Source organism: Peromyscus maniculatus, chromosome 6, assembly GCF_049852395.1.
Source record: "Peromyscus maniculatus bairdii isolate BWxNUB_F1_BW_parent chromosome 6, HU_Pman_BW_mat_3.1, whole genome shotgun sequence".
NCBI classification, from domain to species: domain Eukaryota; kingdom Metazoa; phylum Chordata; class Mammalia; order Rodentia; family Cricetidae; genus Peromyscus; species Peromyscus maniculatus.
Genome location: NC_134857.1, coordinates 70,906,763 through 70,929,312, shown reverse-complemented (window position 1 = coordinate 70,929,312; position 22,550 = coordinate 70,906,763). Strand labels below are relative to the sequence as shown.

At 47.4% G+C, this 22,550-nt stretch overlaps 1 protein-coding gene across 2 annotated transcripts in view; it reads left to right on the top strand.

The window, feature by feature from the left end:
- Positions 1-1,381: 1,381 nt before the first annotated feature.
- Positions 1,382-22,550, top strand: part of Ints3 (integrator complex subunit 3) — a 60,367-nt gene continuing 39,198 nt past the window's right edge. The window contains exons 1-2 of one of the 2 annotated variants that reach the window (XM_076574481.1): positions 1,382-2,188; positions 3,949-4,045. Coding sequence is in view for 1 of the 2 variants with exons in the window: in XM_006976253.4 (XP_006976315.1) it covers positions 17,340-17,489 (150 nt within the window). In the remaining variant the exon portion in view is untranslated. Of the gene's footprint in view, positions 2,189-3,948; positions 4,046-16,526; positions 17,490-22,550 lie in introns of those variants that run through there. The other variant, XM_006976253.4, reaches the window with a different exon arrangement.

Sequence of the window (22,550 nt, the reverse complement as noted above, 5' to 3'; positions counted from 1 at the left end):
AAGACATTTTTTAAGTTTTGTTTTGGTTTTGGCTTTTTCAAGACAGGGTTTCTCTGTGTAGCCCTGGTTGTCCTAGAACTCACTCTGTAGCCCAGGCTGGCCTCGAACTCACAGAGATCCGCCTGCCTCTGCCTCCCGAGTGCTGGGATTAAAGGGGTGCGCCACCACCTCCCGGCTCTAGATTTATTTTGTGTGTATTGAGTTTTGCCTGTTTGTATGTCTGTGCACATGTGTCATGTCTGGTACCCTGGTACAGAGGCCAGAAAAGGGCAAAGGATCTTCTGGAGCTGCAGTGACAGGTGGTCGTGAGTCACCACGTGGGTGCTGGGAGCTGAACCCCGGTCCTCTGCAAGAGCAGCCGGTGCTCTTAACTGCTGAGCCAGCTCTGCCGCCCCTCGGCTCTCTCCCCACACCAGCAAGGACATTCTCAAGAGAAATGGGCCTTTTCAGTGGGGGGCCATCATTAGCCAGTGCTGCTAACCACTGAGCCATCTCTCTGGCTCCTCATGGAGCCTTTTGTTTTGTTTCAGATATTTGATTTTTATTTTATTTTATTTTATTTTTTTTACTTGTTGTGTGTGTGTTGTAGGGGGCAGGCTCACACAATCCACTGCGTTTAGGTGGAGGACAACTTTCAGGATTCACTCCTCTCCTTGCACAGAAGGAGCAAGTTTGGCCATTAGACTGGCCATTAGGGGTGCCTTCGAGACTCAGTTGTGGCGTGGGAATGGGGTTCTTCCTCTTCCCTACACTCCTTTCCCTGTGTCCGGGTAGGCAAATGTGACTTCACGGCCTGCCCCTCAGGAGGGCTGGAAATGCCCTGGCAATTGGCTGATCGCTTGCCTAGTATTCACGAAGCCCCGTTTCCCGCTCTCACACTGAACTCTAATTCCACCATTCCAGAGAGATGCAGGTCACCTATCAAGCTGGAGGACAATCTGAACTACATGATAACCCGTCAAAAATAATCAAGTCTGAGCTGGATCCAGAGCCCTCCTCCTTTCCCAGCTCCAGCCACCTCGCACCTTCCTAAGCAGTCCCGCAGGAATGTGGGGGAGAAGGGCAGCCTCACTTCCCCCACAGGGAAGCCAAGTGCCAGACATTTCTTCATCACCATCCATCAAAGGCAGACAGGCCTCTGCCCTGACCTCCCCAGGCCTCTTCCTGGAGCCTGGGCCAAGTGGGACCTGGCGGTAGGGTGGAACACCGGGGGGCTTAAGGTCTGGCTACCAGGCAGTCGGTTCTCGTTTGCACATCAAAGGTGGCTGGAGGGCTGACGAGATTTACTGAGAGGGTGCCTACACCCACCAGCCAAGCTTCGGGTGAAACGCTCTAGAAGGAAAGATGGTTGTCCTGGCAACCACAGCACTCTCAACCTTCTGTGGGCCCTGGTAGCCATTTTAACTCCCATGCCCAATTCCTCCCAGGAACTGTAGACAGACCCCCCAAGGAGAGGCTATGATGTAACTACTACAGGGGCCTAGGAGGTGATACCCCAGGCTGGAGCATCCAGAGAGCCTGGCTTTGGGGAAGAGAGACCGAGATGAGGTGGGGAAGGGGGCGGGGAGCTGGATGACTGAGGAGCCTGCAGCAAGACAATTCTAGGAAACTGCCGGTCAGATCCTTCCGGGGCAGCCGGGCTCCAGCGGGCACTGGGAGGGGATGAGGCTGGGAGGGGGCCCCCCCGAGGAGACGCCAAAGGGGTAGATGATTTCTGCAACCCCAGAACTTTCACTGGAACCGAGGAGATTTCCTTCCGGAGTTAGGCCCCTGAAGCCAGGAAGAACTGGGAAAGGCATTACTGGGAGTGAAGAGGAGTGGGGGGGGGGGGGAAGCCTCTGGGGGGGGCCCTCCCCCAAGCAGGGGCGCCGGCCCACGTGGGAGGGGCTGTCTAGCCTCAGAGTTTCCTGGGCCGTCCAGCCTAGTGGGCTAGGAGGAGGGTGGAGAAGGGTAACAGGGCTTCCCTGGAGTGTGATTTGATAATAACAACAGCAACAATTGGCATTCAGCTGTGCCTTACAGTTGACAAAGGCTTTCACATAGATTATCTCATCAGCCCACGTGACACCCCTGAAAGAGGAGGGCAGACCAAGTAGGCCACCCAACTGCGGGTAGGAAGGCCCAGCAGAGGTCCAGCTGTAGACCCACAGCTCCAGCTAGGCCAGGACCTGGAAAACACAGAGCTGACGTAAGCAGACAAATATCCTCCCCCACTCCCAGGGTCTGTTTTCTCTACGTCAAAGCACTCGGGCAATTTATCATAGTGTTACATTTATTTGCTGCAGAATAATTCATACCTTTAAGGATAGATCTCCAAAATTAATTAATGGCAGAGACCAATTTTGCAGCCTTGAAGCCATTTTTAAATTAAGTTGCAGAAACCATGAAAAGTATTTTTTTTTTAATTAACCATTTTAAAAATAGGCCTTTCAAGAAGATTTAATCTCTCTGGGTTGGAATGCAAATAAGATGAAGGATTAGGATGCAGATAAATTTGGTGTTGCACAAAACAGGGGTGAGGATGTTCAGGAGGAGGGCGAGGCTGGGTGTTTGCTGGAGGATACAGCGCTATACTGTCACCAGGAGGAGTGCCCTTCCCTCTCAGGGACCTCTGCTCAGTTCATGCTGGATCCTTGACTGCTTGGCTGAAAAGAACTTTAGGATCAGCCAAGACGAAGCCAAGTTAGTGAGTTTATTAAAATTATAAAGGAAAATTATTTAAATTTAATAAATTTATTAAAATTATAAAGGAAAAGGACAATATGCAATCTAAAGGCCCAAGCAGGTGTGCAGGTTGCCATTGGCTGTCTTTACAATGACTATTAGCCGGGCAGTGGTGGCTCAATTTTAATCCCAGCACTCAGGAGGCAGAGGCAGGAAGATCTCTGAGTTCGAGGCCAACCTGGTCTACATTGTTCCAGGACAGCCAGGGCTACACTAAGAAACCCTGTCTCAGAAAAACAAAAATTAAAATTAAAACAATGGCAATGTGAATGTATATATGTATAGAGAATATATATGTGTATATACATGCATATATATATATTTATATTGCTCAAAGGATGCATTTACAGCACAGTTTAAAGATTAAAGCTTAACATTTAAATTTGAAGATTAAAAATATATAAGCTATTTTATTTGGGTTAGAGACAGGGTCTATATGTAGCTCAAGCTTACTTCCGCTTCAATGTGTAATCACGATGGCAATCAACTTCTGATCCCCCAGCCTCAATCCCTCTCAAATGCTGGGATTACAGGTACATACTAGCGCACCAGTTTATACCATGTGGAGAGTAGAACCCAGGGCTTCACGCATACTCAGTCAGCATTCTACCAAGTGAACCACAGTCTCAGCCCTACAATTTTTTCCCCTTAGATTTTTGGGCTCTAGAGAGATGGCCCAGTAGGCAAAGTGCTTTGCTGAGCAGGCGTTGAGTACCCACTGAAAGCCTGGAGCAGCAGCACTCACCTGTAACTACAGTGCTGAGGGCAGAGGGGAGCTAACTGACCACAAATCCAGCCAAGTCTGCAAGCTCAGAGTGTCATGGAGAAACCCTGCCTCAGACAAGGAGAGTGCCAGAGGAGGACACCCGAGGCCAACTGGCTGTCCTCCATTTGCATTGCACACAAGTACTCATATATATACCACACACAAAGAGCCACAAAAGAATTCTGGGCCTAAGGCTGTGGTTCTGGGGTAGAGTGGATGTTTAGCATGTGTGAGAGCCTGGAGTCCACACAGCACTAGGGGGAAATTTTTCTGTTGTGAAACAGATTGTGGTTGTGGTAAGCTCATATATTTGAATGCTTAGTCATCAGGGAATGACACTACTTGAGAAGGATTAGGAGGTGTGGCCTTGTTGGAGTGGGTGTGGAGGAAGTGAGTCACTAGGGGTGGGCTTTGAGGTTTCAAATGCTCAAGTCAGACCCAGCTGCTTTCTCCTCCAGCTGCTTATGGATCCAGATGTAGAACTCTCAGCTCCTTCTCCAGCACCATGTCTGCCTGCTTCCTGCCATGTTGATAATGGACTGAGCCTCTGCAACTGTAAGCCAGCCCCAATTCAATGTTTTCCTTCATAAGAGTTGCCTTGGTCATGGAGTCTTTTCACAGCAATAGAACACTAAGACTGGTTTTATTGCCCGGCAGTGGTGGCACACACCTTTAATCCCAGCACTCAGGAGGCAGAGCCAGGAGGAGCTCTGTGAGTTCAAAGCCAGCCTGGACTACAGAGGGAGTTCTAGGAAAGGCGCAAAGCTACACAGAGAAACCCTGTCTCGAAAAACAAAAAACAAAACAAAACAAAAGACAATGGTTTTATGAGGTGCAATTTAGATTTAGGGATGGGAGAGGGATACTAACAGAGCAGAGCCCAGCTTACAAACATTCTGGCCCTGAGGAGGCATAGTTTGCTGATTTTAGCATCCTTGTTTGAGATTTCTTTGGAAGAAGGCACATTATCTCTTTGGCGGGTTTGGCTTTATCAGCTCCAGTGCAGTTTTCCCTCAGTAAGCACGAAAGGCAATCTAGATCCAAGAGTAAGAGGTTTCGTTCCCTTTGCACACCCTTTCATTTTATCCTGTCCCGACGCCACCAGGAAAGGGGGGAAGGGCAGGCAGGAAGGAGCTCGCCTGACAGTAGCTCCAACCCAGTGTGAGAGAAAATTCACTACTCACCTACTTCCATCTGACACCCACCCACCCCAGGGAGGGACAGACACACGGTTGATTGTCCTTTAAGAAACTTGGCAAAGATTCTGTAAGTGGGGCTGGAGACATGGCTCAGAGGTTAAGAGCACCGGCTGCTTCTGTAGGGCACCAGGTTTCAGTTCCCGGCATCCACAGGACATCTAACAGCCACCTGTAACTCCAGTTCCAGGCCGTCTGATGCCCTCTTCTGGCCTCCAAAGGCACTGCACATATATGGTACACAGACATATATGAAGGCATACGTACAAAATATTTTTGTGGGTTTTTTCATTTGTTTGTTTGTTTGTTTGTTTTTGTTTTCCGAGACAGGGTTTCTCTGTGTAGCTTTGTGCCTTTCCTGGATCTCACTCTGCAGACCAGGCTGGCCTCGAACTCACAGGGATCCGCCTGCCTCTGCCTCCTGAGTGCTGGGATTAAAGGCATGCGCAACCACCACCCAGCACAAAATATTTTTTTTAGAGATCCTATAATCGGGCTGGAAAGATGGTTCAGCGGTTAAGAGAACTGGCTGCTCTTCCAGAGGTCCTGAGTTCAATTCCCAGCAACCACATGGTGGCTCACAACCATCTGTAATGAGATCTGGCGCCCTCTTCTGTTTTACAGGCATACATGGAGGCAGAACACTGTATACATAATAAATAAATAAATCTTTTTAAAAATATTCTATAATTAAGTATAGCTTTATAAAGATTTATTATTGTTGTTATTATTGGTTTTTTGAGACAGAGTTTCTCTGTGTAGTCCTTGCCGTCCTTGAACTCACTCTGTAGACCAACCTGGCCTCAGCCTCTGCTGGGATTAAAGGCATGTGCCACCACTGCCTGGCCAAGATGTATTTTATTTATTTATTTTTGGTGTGTGTGTGTGTGTGTGTGTGTGTGTGTGTGTGTGTGTGTCTGAGTGTGTGGCAGAGTCCTTCTACATAGTCCTGGCTGTACTAGAACTCGATCTGTAGACCAGGCTGGCTTCAAACTCCCACCTGCCTCAGCCTCCAAAGTGCTGGGATTAAAGATATGTACTCCCGAACCTGGTTTAAGATTTATTTTATCCAGGGGCCATGGTGGCACAGGCCTTTGATCCAAGCACTCGGGAGATAGAGGCAGGCAAATCTCTGTGAGTTCAAGGCCAGCCTGGTCTACAAAGAGAGTTCCAGGATAGCCAGGGTTGTTACACAAATAAACCCTGTCTCGAAAGGAAAAAAAAGATTTATTTTAGTTTTAATTATGTGTATATGTATGTGGATATCTGTACATGAGTTCAAGTACTAGGAGAGGCCAGAACACCAGGCCAGTTATCAGATCCCTTGGAGTTGGAGTTACTGGTGGTTGTGGGTCATGAGCTGCCTGACATGGATGGGTCTGGGTTCTGGGAATTGAACTCAGGCCCTCTGAAAGAACAGTATTCACTCTTTTCTTTTCTCTTTTTAATGTTTGAGACAGCGTCTCTCTACATAGCTCTGGCTATCCTGGAACTCACTTTGCAGATGCACCTGGCTTCTAACTCACAGAGATCTGCCTGCCTCTGCCTCCTGAGTCCCGGGACTAGAGGCATGTGCCACCATGCCTGGCCAGTATTCACTCTTAACTCCTAAGCCACCTTTTAGCGTTGTATATCTCCTAGTAACTGTAGCAAACCTCTGGACTTGATGCTGCCATCCCAGTGTTACTGCTTTTGCTTCCAGATGTGGACAGTAGATGGTCTACATTAGCTTTTGTTTGTCCTGTGATCAGATCGGCTTGTCATGTCTCAGCCCACCAATTCCCAGCAGGCAAAATAAACCAAAATGCCATTTCAGTGTGGATATGTTGTTCAAATCTTAGATGGTCTTTTAATAAAAACCCAGAGCCAGATATCAGGGTGAAAGCTGTAAGATCAGAGAAGCAGAACAGCCAGCCACTAGTTCTTACCTCTATGAGATCCTCAGCCTAAAGAGAGTGAGTTCCTGTTTCCTCACGCCTTATATGCCTTTCTCTGCCCTGCCATATTACTTCCTGGGATTAAAGGCAGGTGTGCTTCCCAAGCAAAGGCATGAGATCTCAAATGCTGGCATTAAAGATGTGTGCCACCAGTGCCTGGCTCTGTTTCTCTCCTATACTGGATCAGATCAATCTCATGTAGCCCAGTGTGGCCTTGAATTCACAGAAATTCAGATGGATCTCTGCCTCCCCAGTGATAGGATTAAAGGTGTGTGTCACCACTGCCTGACCTCTGTGTCTAATCTAGTGGCTGGCTCTGTCCTCTGATCCTCAGGAAAGTTTATTAGGATACACAATATATTATCACATGGATACATGAATCCTTCTCTTCCAGTGTGCTTCAGATATTGAAACTTAGAGCACTTGTACATACATATATAATAGGGCAGTGTGGTGGTTTGCATAAGAATGGACCCCATGGGGTCCATTTGGGTGCTTAGTTACCAGGGAATGGCACTATTTGAGAGTATTCTAAGGACCAGGAGGTGTGGTCTTGTTGGAGGGGAGCGGCACTGGAGGTAGGCTTTGATGCTTCAAAAGCCCACACCAGGCCCAGTCTCAGTCCTTCTGCCAGTGGCTCAGGATGTAGTTCTCAGCTGTTGCTCCAGCGTCTGCCTGCCTACCGCCGTGCTTTCTGCAATGATGATCTAGACTAAACTCTGAAACTACAAGCAAGCCCCCAGTAAATGCTTTCCTTTATGAAAGTCGCCATGGTCATGGTCTCTTCACAGCAGTAGGACAGAGACTAAGACAGGCGGGATATATTCCAGTCAATCAGGTTGTAGGCTCAGAGGTAGAGTGAGCTTGTTTTCTCTCACCGTGCCTTCATCTTTTTGGCTTTTTGTGTATTTTCTTAGACAGGCTCTCACTGTGTAGCTCTGGCTGTCCTGGAACTCACTATGCAGACCAGGCTGGCCTTGAACTTACAGAGATCTGCCTGCCTCTGCCTCTCCAGTGCTGGATTTGAAGGCACGCACCCCCACACCCAGTGTGTGTGTTTATCTTCTTAAGGACCATTATAGTTTTGCGTATGCGTTATAATATCTGATAATGTTATACTTGTTGGAGTGGCCCAGATCATTGGCCCAAAATGAAGTCACCTAAGACACCAAGATGGATTACCCACATGGGACCCAGCCCCTTCCAGGAAATGGAAACTGAAGATTATGCATTTCTCAGACTCTCCCCAGAACGGTTTGGCCATAACCTCCTGCTGTCCTATCAGCCAGAGTTCCCTCCACTCCACCTCATAAAACTTGGCTTACTGCGGACCCTTTCGCCTGAGACAATTCCTTTTCCTTGACTGCCCCTCCAGTCTCCCGCTGACTAAAACTACTCTATAAAGCCGAAACTCCGCTTCTCGCCAGGACTGCCCTCCCTTCCCTGGGGGCCAGCCCAGCAGTTCCTACCCTGAATCAAGCTTTGCCTTTCATCCTCAGTGCCGCTCTCACGGTCTGGTTCTCTTGCTAAGCCACACAATACTAAAATATGTTCTCATAAAAACTCACAGCAGGGATGGAGAGATGGCTCAGAGGTTAAGAGCACTGACTGCTCTTCCAAAGGACCCGGGTTCAATTCCCAGCACTCATATGGCAGCTCACAACTGCCTATAACTCCAGTTCCAGGAGATCCAAAACCCTCACACAGACATACATGCAGGCAAAACACCAACACACGTAAAATAAAAATAAATGTAAAAAAATCAAAAAACAAAACAAAAAAACTCACAGTAGCCAGGGCACAGTGGTGCACGCCTTTCATCCCAGGGCTCTGGAGGCGTGCCTGGTCAAGTTCAAGGCCAGCCTGGTCTACATAGTGAGTTCCAGGACAGCCAGAGCTCTATAGTAATACCCTGTCTCTAAATCAAAGAAACAATAAACAAAAATATCTTTTTGTTGTTGTTTTTCAAGACAGTGTTTTTCTGTGCATTTCTGGCCACGCCAGCCTGGTCTACAGAGTGAGTTCCAGGACAGCTACACAGGGAAACCCTGTCTCGAGCAATCGAAACAAAAATAAAAAAGGAAAAAAGAAAATGAGGGAGTTTGTTGTTTTTCTGTTTTTCAATACTAGGTATTAAATTTAGGGCCCTCCCGCCGGGCGCTGGCGGCGCACGCCTTTAATCCCAGCACTCGGGAGGCAGAGGCAGGCGGATCTCTGTGAGTTCGAGGCCAGCCTGGTCTACAGAACGAGTTCCAGGAAAGGCGCAAAGCTACACAGAGAAACTCTGTCTCGAAAAACCAAAAATAAATAAATAAATAAATTTAGGGCCCTCCCAGCCCACAATAAGTTTATAATGTAATTCCTGCCTTGCGGTTGAATATCCTGAGAAGTATTTTGTAATATTGCATTCTAAGAGGGAAAAAAAGACAATTCAAGTATCCCACCGTACCACAGCAGAGTTAAATGAAGTTCACTTGTTTGGAGGGGACCGCTGGGAACTGAACTAAGGATTTCACATAGCCTAGGCACTGAACCCTACCCCTGGGCCGCCTTGTACTTTCATTTTGAGACAGGGCCTCATTAATTTGCCCAACTTGGCCTTGAACTGACTTGAATTAACTCCTTCGCCCAAGTAGGCCTACAAACACCAAATCATAGAGGATCAAAATATAGGAAAATAAAACTAAAAAAATAAAATAATAAATGAAATGGAAACCCCCAGGTATGGTGGAAGGAGCCTATAATCCCTACATTTAGGAGGCTGAAGAAGAGAGATCTGGAATTGAAAGCCAGCACAGGCTACATAGCAAGCCTGTTCTTAAAAAGAAAAAGAAAAAAATGTATAATGACATATATCATATTCCCGGTGACAACCACTAGTCATCACGACTGAGAAAAATCCTCGCTATACCAGTTTCTATCTACATTTCTACCTTATTTGCTGCCCTGCTCACCGCATGCTCTGTTGATAGTGTGATAGTTTTTGATCTGGACCTGTCTTCATGCCAGATAAGGTCTTTTTACTCAATGGTGGAATATTCCTAGAATTCTTTTTTTTTTTAAGATTTATTTATTTTTATTTTATGTGTATTAATGTTTTTGCCTTTATGTATGTCTGTGGGAGGGTGCCATTTCCCCTGGAAATGAGTTACAGACAGTTGTGAGTTTCCATGTGGGTGCTGGGAATTGAACCCTGCTCCTCTGGAAGAGCAGCCAGTGCTCTTAACCGCTGAGCCATCTCTCCAGGCCATCCTGTAAACTTCTTATATGAGAATGGGAATTGTAAACAGAAATATCTCCATACATGCACTCACACATGCACACTAAGTGAATATACCTACCAGACTTGTCTAATTAGTCCATCTTTCCTTATAATGAGATACCTAAGGCTGTGCATAAAGAAAAGGCTTGGGGTTGGAGAGACAGCTTAACTTACTTACAGCTAGGAGCACTGGATGCTCTCCCAGAGGACTTAGGCTCTACTCCCAGCACCCACATGGTAGCTCACAACCATCTGAAACTCCAGTCCCAGGGAACTGATATCCTCTGCTGGTCTCTATGGGTAGAGTATGCACAGATGTGGTACATACACATTTGTGCACATATATGCAGGCAAAATACTCATAAACATAAAATTGGGAAAAAAGGATTTTTGTTTTGCTCTGTTTTTCAATTTTTTTTTCTTTCTTTCTTTCTTTCTTTTTTTTTTTTTTTTTTGGAGACAGGGTTGCTCTGTGTAGTTTTGCGCCTTTCCTGGAACTCGCTTTGGATACCAGGCTGGCCTACGAACTCACAGAGATCCGCCTGCCTCTGCCTCCCGAGTGCTGGGATTAAAGGCTGCGCCACCACTGCCGGCAATCTGCTGGCTCTTAACGGCTAAGTCGTGTCTCTAGTCCCTTCACTTTATTTTTCAGACAAAGTCTCTCTGGCCGAGGGCTCCTTAACTAGGCTTGACCGACTGCTCCTGTCTTTACCTTCCCGGCACTGGATTGCAGGCGTGCACTGTTGTTTGACTTTTTTATGTAGGTTCTGGGAATAAACCCAGTTTTTCACACTTGTTCAGTAATCGCTTCACCAAATGAGCCACCCCCACATTTTTCTTCCTTCCCCTTTTCTTCTTTTCTTTTCTTTTCTTTTTTTAGACAGGGTTTCTCTGTGTATCTTTGGTGCCTTTCCTGGAACTCACTCTGTAGCCCAGGCTGGCCTCAAACTCACAGAGATCCGCCTACCTCTGCCTACTGAGTGCTGGGATTAAAGGCATGTGCCACCACCGCCCAGTGGTTTTGGTTTTTGAAGACAGAATTTCTCTGTGTAGCCCTGGCTGTCCTGGAGCTCACTCTTTGTACCAGGTTGGCCTTGAACTCACGGATCTGCCTGCCTCTGCCTCCTGAGTGCTGGGATTTAAAGGTGTGAACCAATGCAGCCCAGCTTACATTTTTATTTCTATTTGACATATAATCATTTTACATATTTATAGGGTATTATTTTTTTCTTTTCTTTGGAGAGACACAAGCTAATGTGGTACCAGCTGCTTCCGTGACCATTAGTCTTGAAGTAGGGAATAGGATACCAGTCAAGTCTGGGTTAACTCTGCACATAGTTGTGGATACGGCATTTCTGAACGATGAACTTATCTATATGGAGAACTGAGTAGAAGCCAGCTCGATGGTTAAGCAGCAAAGGGGACGAGCACAGTGTGAAGACACAGAGTCCAGGCCTTAGCAATGCATCGGCCCCGCTGCACAGCTGCACAGCTGCAGGTCCTAGTGAAGAGCCAGTGTTTTCAACAAAAACGGCCTTCGAGTTCCTCAAAATTAACCTCTTATGCCAACCCAGACAGGAGGCTAAGGCAGGAGGATCTTAAGTTCAAAGCCAGTCACGACATGGCTTGTTGTAGGTCATCCTGAGCTATGAACATTGTCTTGAATGAATGAATGAATGAACGAATGAATGAATGATTATAAATAAGTCCCAACATGTCTGAGGTGTTATCTATAGCAAAGTTGATGGGAAACCAATAAAATAATGTACTTCTGAGATGTCTGACCTTCCAAATCGGCGATCTTTAACTCGTCTAAAGCCAGTGATACTGGAGGGTCCAGCTAGGCTTTTCTTCAGGTAACACCAAGGGACAGGAATTCATGGAAGGAACCGAGATCCTGGCTAGTGAGATGGCTCAAGGGATAAAGTAATGTGTTTGCTGCCAAGCCCGAGGACCTTAGCTTGATCCCGGGAACCCACAGGGTGGAAAGAGAGGACCAACTCCTGCAAATTGTCCTCTGGCATCCACAAATATGTACCCCTTCCCTCATTTCACAATAAATAAATGTAATAAAAAAAATAAGTGTGGCGTATGGTGGCGCGCGCCTTTAATCCCAGCATTCGGGAGGCAGAGGCAGGGGATCTAACTTCCAGGCCAGCCTGTTCTACAGAGTGAGAAAGATAGAGAAACCCTGTCTCAAAAAGCCAGGGGTGTGGTGTGGGGTGGAGACAGACAGACAGACACAAAAGGTTAGGGGAAATGGATATGCAGATAACTATTTATATATGTTTGGAAAAGTATAAAAAGAAACTTAGCCTGGTAGCACAGGACTGTCCCAGCTACTTGGGAAGCTGAGGTAGAAGGATTACGAGTTCGAGGCTTGCCTGAGCAACTTAGTGAGACCTTATCTCAAGATAACATACCTTTTTACTAGAAAAAGGCTGGAGTGTATCATAGTGATAGAGCACTCGCCTAGCATGCATGAGGTCCTAGGTTCAATATCCATACTGCAAAGAAACCAAAATGTGGCTGGAGAGATGGCACTCATATGATACATACACATACATGCAGGCAAAAACACTCTCATAGGTAAAAATGCATCCTAGGGGATGACTGGGATTTTGAGGCCCACCTTGGCTACAGAATGAGACCATCTATAAATGACAGGAGGGTGGGGCAGTGGAGGGGGAGTGGGGGGGGACACTGGATGGAAGTCTGGCTCAGAAGTTGAAAGCAAATACTATTCTTACAGAGAGGCTGAATTCAATTCCCAGGACTTCACCACTCACAACTGCCTATAATAACTCTAGCTCCAGGGGGATCAGAAGTTTGGTCTTCTCAGGCACTACACTCACATGTACACACACACACACACACACACACACACACAAAACTAAAAATAAAAATAAGAGACAATCTTTTTTGAAAAAGGTCAAGAGGTCATTCATTATTCATGGAATCTGGGAGGGGAAAAAAGGACAAATGTCAGGTCTAAAGTCGTGCAACTCTGTTTGTAAGGAAGTTTCAATTATCTCTTTCTGCTCTGGCATTTCAATAATTTTACCCTATGAGGTAAGTGAGCAACAAACAAATTAATAGGAGAGAGAGCACACATTTATTTTCATTAAGAGCACCAGAGCTAGTAGGGCATGGTGGTTCACTTGGGAGGCTAAGGCCCGGAGGATTGCCAGGTGTTCAAGGCCAGCCAGGGCTACATAGCGAGACTCTGTCTCCAAAAAAAAAAAAAAAAAAAAAAAAAAAAAAAATCAGTCAATAAATCAACCAATGGTGGGGGCAGAGCTCAGTGGACTACTATGCATGACTGAGTATCTGAGCTGGATCACTAGCTCCACACAAGTTTGTCATGCCAGTGCCAGGGAGGTGGAGGTGGACAAACTCCTGGGGCCTATCGGTCAGTCATCCTACCCTAATCAGCAAGCCCTAGGTCCCAACAAAACAAAAACTAAAAATAAAAAACAAAACAACAATGATAAAAACACAGGGTTGCCCTTAAGGAATAACACCAAAGGTTGACCTCCACCCATATGAGCAAACACATGCTCAAGCATTCATACACACACACACACACACACACACACACACACACACACACACACCATATATATAAAATTAAAAATGATCCTAATCACCATTCCACTTTTTTCTTTTTATTTGCTTGTTTGGCTTGTCAAGACGGGGACTCAGTATGTAGCCCTGGCTGGCCTGTAACTTGATATGTAGACCCGATTAGCTTTGAACTCACAGAGTCCCATCTACCTCTGCCTTCTGTGTGCTGGGATTATGGATGGCAAGTACTCCTCTACTTGGCTTTTACATGGGTTCTGGAGGCCCAAAGTCCATTTTTCATGTTTCCAGGACAAGCAATTTTTCCACTGAGCCATCTCTCCAGCACCCTGCCTCCTTTAATTTTTATTTTTTTATGAGACAGGGTCTTGTGGGTTATTCACCCAAAAATAAAGTTCCAGTATGGATTTAAGCCAATAGAAAGTCTTTATCAGCCAACTGGTAACTCCACCGGGCTTTCAGGATCCCAGTGGAGCCCTGAGCCTTTCTCAGGGTGAGATTTTAAGCACAAAAACCATGACCTGGGTTGATACACTTTAGTTAACAAGAACAATCAGCAGAACCACAGAAGCTAAAAGGTAAGGTTAGTTAGTAAGGTTGGAGACTTTCCCAGAACTATGGGCTTTGATGGATTAGGCCTTTGTTTTCATTTTGGCTGGTGGTGCTGTCTACCTGCTGAGTTTTACAGCCTGAAATGGCACTTCCATCACGGAGTCGGTTGTGCTAAGATCTAAGGTCTGGGCCCTGTTACAGCTGTTGTTGCCTAGCTCAGGCTATTCGGAACTCACAGTCTAATCCAGTTTGGCCTTGAATTTTCGGCAATCCTGCCTCAGCCTCTTAAATCCTAGGATTACAGGAAGGAGCTGCTCAGAGCTTGTTTTTCTCAGTTCCATCATCTGTAAAGAAGGTAGTATGTACTCAGGTGTAAATGAATCAAAACATAAAAGCATACAGTGCTCCTCCATGCAGCAAGCCTTTGACAATGTTTTAATCAATATGTGTATAAGAATTGTAGTGTATTTCCTGACCCAAGCACAGAGAAGAGCAAGTCCTATAAAAATCTTTAAGTTAGGCAGGTGTTATTTATTCTTTTTTCTTTTCTTTCTATTTATTTATTTATTTATTTATTTATTTATTTATTTATTTATTTATTTGTTTATTTATTTATTTATTTATTTATTTATTTATTTATTTATTTAAGACAGGGTTTCTCTGTGTAGCCCTGGCTGTCCTGGAACTCGCTCTGTAGACCAGGCTGGCCTCAAACTCACAGAGAGCCACCTGCCTCTGCCTCCCAAGTGCTAGGATTAAAGGCATGCACCACTACTGCCCAGCATTTTTCTTTCTTTTTTAAATACACATTTCAAAAAAATCTGCACGGTGCTTATTACTCATTTGAGGGTGCAGAGGATTGAATGCAGCTTTGCTGATGGAAGGCAAGCACCCCACCCCCAACTCCAGCTACACCACTAACTTCTACACAAGGCTTATTTAAAGAAATTATAAGGCAGTCAGTTGTGGTGGTGCACACCCACATTCTTAGCTCCTGGGAGGCAGATGCAGGTGGATCAGGAATTCAAGGTCATTCTTACCCACATCTCCAGGAGCAAGTGTCTCAGAAAAACAATTTTTTTTTTTTTTTGAGACAGGGTTTCTCTGTGAAACAGTCCTGGCTGTCCTGGAACTCACTCTGTAGACCAAGCTGGCCTCAAACTCACAGAAATCCTCCTGCTTCTTGCCTTCGACACCCCCCCACACACACACGTGCTGGGATCAAAGGCATGCACCACCACTGCCGCTAAATGAATTTTTTTTTAAGTTAAAAAAGGGTGGGGAAGCTCACTGTAGAGTAATTGCCTAGTTTGAATTCCTGTTATCAATCCTCAGTACCGGAAAAACAAACAAACCCAGAACTTTTAACAAATGGGAGCTTAATATGAAGCGTTGTACATCTTTTTTTCTTTTCGTCTAATACATGTGTTCCAGGTACATAACTCTGTTGTAATGATTTATTTGTAATTCAGAGGCTAAAACAGTCCCATACACCTAGTAGGAATCCAAAGCATATGCAGGAGGATTGAAAAGTAAGTGCCCGGGGCGGTGGTGGCGCACGCCTTTAATCCCCGCACTCAGGAGGCAGAGGCAGGCGGATCTCTGTGAGTTCGAGGCCAGCCTGGTCTACAGAGTGAGTTCCAGGAAAGGCGCAAAGCTACACAGAGAAACCCTGTCTTGAAAAACCAAGAAGAACAACAACAACAAAACCAACCAACCAAACAAATAAACAAAAAACCCACCAATGCAAATGAAATAAAAGTAAATAAATATTTAAAAAGAAAGAAAGAAAAGTGCCAGAAGTGTATTTGGAGGTCAGTCAGTCCAAGATAGTAGAACGGGAGAATAAACCTATACCTAAGGGTGGGGGAGGGGAGGGAAGCATGAATTGGATGGCTCAGCCTCCCAAATGTTGGGATTACAGGCATATATCACCACGCCCGGCTTGGAGCTGTATGCAGTAATCAGTTCATGTTCCTAAAAATGAAAGGTTCCACTGAGACGCAGAGTAAAAGAGCGAAGAAGAAATGGACTCCCATACAGTCAAGCTCCGCTGTGACCACAACAAATCATAATATTCTCAATGGATTGTGTGTGCAAATACAAAAACCAGTGACATTTGTCGGTCCCGGGGCCTCAAAGGTCGAAGAGGTATCAGTAAATTGTGCTAAAGCTAGTGCAGGCACGATTCTAATTATTTGGTTTGCACTAGTGGATCAACGCACTTTCGTTGTTGCTTTCCAAGTCTTACTGATAAATCGCTCGCACCCTTGGCTGCGCGTAGCACTAGCAGTTCAGGAAGTAGCTTCAGACCCTGAGGGCGTCTGCTCTGGGACTGCTGAGGGGTTGGGACTCCACTGCTCCTTCCTCTGCACAACCTTTTAGGGGTAGACCTCCGGTCTCCGAGGCTACCCAAGGACAATGTTCTGAACACCTGTAGGGAGCGGGGCGAGAGGGAAACACCGCGCGTGCGTGCTGCCGCGCGCAGGCGCAGCCCGGCTTTTTCCGGATCGCCCAGCACTCGCACCTACGGCGTGCCTCCCGCCCCGCCTCCTGATGCAGAGGAAGGATGCGATAGGGCACACTTGTTGCCCATCAGACCAGGCTCAGTTCTTCTCCCTACAATTGGCGGCCCGGGAAAAGGCCAGTCCGTCGTCGTCGGCTCACTCCTTAGAGACCTGGCGCCACCGCGGAAGCCGCTATTGGCGGACGCCCGGGACCGCGACTGCTCACTTCCGGCGCCGGCGACGACTCTGCCCGCTCGGGCGCCCTCAGCCTCCCCCGCCCTTCCACCATGGCCGCCTCTGTGTGGTGTGGGGAGAAGCTGGTCCTCCCATAGCGCTCCTGCCGCATCCTCACCCGCTAGGGGCCGGATCCCAAGGAACCGCGTTTCCCAACCCCGCCGGGAAGGTTTCCCGTCCCCACCTCAGGGCCAGGACTCCTTCCCACACCTCGAGAGGCAGAAACTTAGGGTTTCCCCCTCCTTCCAGGATAAGAAGCCAGAGGGTTCCCCCCCTCCACTTCTGCAAGGGTGGCAGCCTTGCCCACCTCGCTGCAGGGCACAGACCCTTAGTCCACCGTACTTCTGCGCTAAGGCTTGGCCCCCCCCAGCACGGCCACTCTCCAGAGGGAGCATCTAGAGAACCCGCGCCTTCCCCTCCGCAGGAGAGGAGGCAGGAGTGCGGAAAGCCGGGCCTCTGGCCTCCTTCCCACTTGTTCCTCTTGCTCCTCGTCCTTGGCAAGCCAGAGTTCTCCATTTCTAGGACTTAACACCCGTCCCCTCCCTTGACCTCTCTTCCGGTCTCCTGGCTGCAGCCATGGAGTTACAGAAGGGAAAGGGGACCGTAGCAGCTGCTGCATCAGGAGCAGCGGGAGGTGGAGGAGGAGGAGGAGCGGGAGCAGGAGCCCCAGGAGGGGGGAGGCTGCTACTTTCAACCAGTTTGGATGCCAAGGATGAGTTAGAGGAGGTAGGTGTGGGGGGTGGGCAAGGGAGTTAAGGAATTGGGCTGAGGAGGGATGCTGGAGCGGATACGGGGTGGGGGTGGGGAGAAGAGGCCTTCAAGTTTTTTCCAAGGCAGAAACATTGCTCTGGCTTCCTGCTCCTAGAGGAAGAAGTGTGGGTCAATTTCCTGGACAGGTTGCCCTAGTAACAGCCGCCGCTATTATGAAAATGGGTGTGAGGGGCGTTGGTTACAGAAGGGATGAAACCATCCATATTTACCAAAGTTATTTTCATTCTTTTCCACATACACACCAATAACTCTCTAAATATTCACCCTATTTGAGTGTGTTAAGTTTACAGGCAGGTGTCTGAGGATTGGCAACTTCCTACAGACTTGGCCCCTTTTAGATGGTATCCATTGACTGTGTGTGGCTACAGACAGATGTCAGTGCTTTTAACCGGGCATTTAGAGTGAGTGAAGACCTAGAAGTAAGTAGTCTCTAGTTTGGCACAATCAGCCATAGCAGTGGGGGTGAGCCAGGATATAGGGGACTGCTTTCTTCAGAACCAGAGAGTACACACACAAAAAAGGAGAGAGCAAAAACATGAGAGAGGAGTCACCACCGGCCTCTCTTTCCCCTTGTTCTCCCCCTGCCCTTAACTAACGGGAGATGATCAGTGTAACCCTTTCTGCTGCTTACACACAGGAAGACTGACTTAGGATGTGCCACAGAACTGAGGCATGGTTGCTGAACTGTGTGTAAAGCCTAATGCATTCGGTTCAGTGTTTATTCAGGGATGGGGGAGGAAATGAACAGGCCCTGCCTCTTCACAGGCAGTGTTTCCTGATACTGGTGAATTTCTGCATCAGATGCTACAGTAGGCAGGTTAGATTGCCAGGGGTGGTGGTTCATGCCTGTAATCCTAGCACTTGGAGGGTTGAGTCAGGAAGATTGTGTGTGTGTGTGTGCTGAGTTCTGGGCTAGCTGGGGCATTATTAAGAAGACCTTGCCTCCAGAAACGAAAGACAGAGGAAAAAAAGAAAATATGTTAGGTCACAAGATGATGGGACACACACACACACACACAAAAGTGAACTTTGTGGCCCAGCACTGGCAGCAGAGACAGGAGGATCTCTGAGTTCAAGGCCAGCCTGGTCTACATAGCAAGCTTTAGGACAGCCAGAACTACCATAGACAGATCCTGTCTTAAAAAAAAGAGGTGAACTTTAATCAAAGTGGTCTTATAGCAACCTTGTGGTTTATCCACCAGCAGATGTCTGCCTGGAAAGTGAGTTATGTTTTCACTGTGTAATTCTTTGCATAATTAGGAATGTAAATGTTACATCTAAGCCAGATACGGTGGCACAGGTTTGTAATTCCAGAAGAGGACAAGGCAAGATGATTGTAGGTTCAAGGCCAGCCTGTGTCACCATGCCCTACTAATTACCATCCTCTGGTACATTTTGGGGTTTTCATTTTGTATTTTTCTGTTTCAGTTAAAAAGTGTGTGTGTGTGTGTGTGTGTGATATGTGTGGGGGAGTGCCTGCTTGAGGTCAGAGGACATCTTTGTGGAGTTGGTTCTCCCTCCACTTGTTTGCAGCCTCTGAGGATTGAACTCAGCTTGCCATGCTTGCACTGCAAGCCTCTTTATCTGCTGAGCCTCTCCCCAGCCCTGTTTTAGTGTTTGAGATAATGTCAGTGTATAGTCCTGGCTCGCTTTAAACTTTTGTTTGTTTGTTTTGTTTTTCGAGACAGGGTTTCTCTGTGTAGCTTTGTGTCTTTCCTGGAACTCACTTTGTAGACCAGGCTGACCTCGAACTCACAGAGATCCGCCTGCCTCTGCCTCCCGAGTGCTGGGATTAAAGGCGTGCACCACCACCACCACCACCACCACCACCACCACCACCACCACCACCACCACCACCACCACCACCACCCGGTGTCTTTCTTTCTTTTTTTTTTTTTTTGCGGGGGAGGAGGTGTTGGTTTTTGGAGACAGGGTTTCTCTGTGTAACCCTGACTGTCCAGGAACTCACTCTGTAGACCAGGCTGGCCTCCAACTCAGAGATCCACCTGCCTCTGCCTCCCAAGTGCTGGGATGAAAGGTGCGTACCACCACTGCCTGGCTAGGTCTGGAACTTACTATGACCATGTTGATCGTCAAGTATTGAGCATGGCGCTCTAGCACCAAAGCTTTGGGAGGGTAGAAAGTCAGTAGGTGGCTGACCACTGTTGATATCTCCGCCTGAGCAGATGCAAGGCGAAGGATTCCAAGGCTGGGTGAGAGTCTGTGGGGTCCCATCCGACTCCTCCAGGACTCACGTACAGCATCCCTTTCTGGACAGTAAGTTATATGGCTGAAGGAGATGACGAGAGAGGAAGCCTTTATGTTCGTGCCTTCTTAGACTCTGAGAATGAACTTTCAGCTTCCTTGTGAGAAGGGGGGGGTGTTGTTTGTTCCTTTCTGGTCTCCTTCATGGTGTGGGTGCTTCCAGTGTGTCTCAAGCTCCCCCTTCCACATCAAACTTTGCCCTTTGTCCTTTCCTTCTTAATTTCCAGCAAGTCTTGCTACACTAGCCTTCCCCCCATGGGTGTGGCTCTGTTATCCCTGCTAGGCCATGGTGTCCGAGGGTCAGGCTTGCTGGCCTCTTCATCCTCTGTGCCTCACCACAGATCTTTGCACACAGAAGTTATCAGCACCTGCCGTTGACCAGCTGACCTCTGCTCATTCCGACGTGGTAATTTTCTACCATAGGCCTACCAGTGGCCCAGGAAAATGGGTCAGCTTTTTGACTCCATGTGCTTAAAGTGCCTTGAGCCTGATAGGAAAATAGAAGGACGTGAGGCGTGCTACCCAGAAGTTTGTCGTCTAAGGACAAAGTATCACTCCACAAGAAGTCCTGAAGAATTAGGTGAGGGTAGTGAAGACGTGGACATAGTTGAATATGATTAACAAAGGCCCCTCACAGGCCTGGAGCGGGACACACTCCTCAAGATCATCCTGGACGGAGCTGTGACTCTTCTACTCTGGGGAGTGTTGGTTGTATCCTTTCTTCTCTTTGGCCCCGTTCCTCCCTTTGAAGACTGATATTCTTGCCCATCCCCATCCTAATTTGGGGAGGGAATGAGATAAAAATAGTGCCAGAGATCGGAGGAGTTTAGAACATGTAGTTCCTAGTCTCATGAGGTTTCACAGTCCTGGCTATTCCTTTGCCAGGGAAGGACCAGTCACTTTGAAGTCAGGCCAAAAGCAGGAGCTGTGGCCCAGAGAAATCAGAATATCTTCAAGATAGGTCTCAGAATTAAGTTTGGCAAGATAGAGGTATGTCCCTACCATATTTCCTCTAAGCGACAACTCAGCCTGTCTGAGAAATCGCCGAGGGATGACCTTTGAGTCGTTTTTAATTTTTTCCCCTTAAATCATCATTTCACATGTTCTTGATTGTAGAATATAGGTCATTCCTTGGAATCTGCAGGGTGTTTGTCCTAGGTCTCTCAGAGTTTGAGGATGTCAGAGCCTGTCCTTTCTGTAGGCACCAGGAGGAAAGGCTGGCTATACTTAGAACCCAGCATGGTCAGTCACTTCTTATTGATGCAGGTTCTTAGAAATTGTGCAGGTTGGATCACATTTTCCTTTTCTGAAGACAGTGGACTGAATGCTGCAAGGCTCCCTGCCTCCTATAAGGGAGCCATGCACTCCACACGTAGCAGAGTGTATATTCAGGAGGCCCTGGAGAGGGAAATGGGGTGCCTACAGGGGCTCTTCTAGTTTGCATCTCTAACCTGTCTTCCGCTTCAGGTATATACTGAGAAGCTGGAAGGCTTCCCTCCCCTCCCCGGGCCGTCCACTGCTCTTGTCAGGTAGTTTTAGTACTAGAAAAATGAGTTCCAGAGCTCCTGGAGATGATAAATATTTACTCAGCTCTCTGAGGTGCTGTCAGAGAGAGCTTGTTCTGAACCGACCCATCCTGCCAGCAATTGCTGGCAGCTGCGTGTGTGATTTCATCTTTTCTGAGGACCTTTAGAGATGACGGGAAAGGGTACTGTTACCCAATTATACATCTGGTCTCCTGTGGCCTCTGAGGAGAGTGGTCCTTTTTTTGTTTTGTTTTCTTGAGACAGGATTTTTCTGTGCAGCTCTGACTGTCCTGAAACTCACTCTTTAGGCCAGGCTGGCCCCAAACTCCGCCTGCCCCTGCCTCCCTGAACGCTGGGATTAAAGGCATGCACCACCACATCCAGCTGAGGAGAGTGTTCCCTTTGTCACTCTGAATGATTCGGGATTATTTCTTTTTGTCTGTTTATTTGTCCTTGTTTGTTTGTTTGTTTGTTTTAGACAGGCTGGTTTTGAACTCCTGATCTTTCTGCCTCCACCTCCCAAGTGCTGAGGTACAGATAGGCGTATGTTGTCTGAAAAGGAATGGCCTCATGTTTCTTTTCTCATTGAGTCTGTCCGCTCAGTCAAATTCTGGACTTTGCTTTCTACATCCTTCATTGGGCCTCCCTGTTTCAGGAGGCTACTCTTCTTGACTGGGCAGTGTCCCATAGCGTTGACTCAGGCCTCTGATCAGAGTTTAGAACATTTGGGAGGAGCCTAGAGAAGCTTTGCTCAACCCAGAGCCTCATGAATGTTAAACCACACCAAGACTCTTAGCCAGAACGTAGGGCCTTGGAGCGGGATTTGCAGGCTTTTGGTTCTGGGTCCATTAGTCAGGCCTCCTCCCTCCTCCCTCCTCCCTCCTCCCTCCTCCCTTTCCCCTTCCCTATGCTGCCGCCCCCCCCCCCCCCCCGCCCGCTTTTTCAAGATAGGGTTTCTCTTTTTAACCCCGGTTGTCCTGAAATTAACTCTGTAGCCCAGGCTGGCCTCAAACTCTGAGATCCACCTGCCTCTGCCTCCCGAGTGCTGGGATAAAGGCGTGCGCCACCCCCCACCCCCAGCATTTCCTCTGCTCTCTAAAGGCAAAAATAAGAGAAGAAGCCTTTCACTAGTTGGGAATTTATCCACAGCCTGTGGCAGGGGATTACGTTTTCAGGAACCTTTAAGGACATGCCGTGAGAAGTGGTGGCAGGAGGGCTAGCAAGA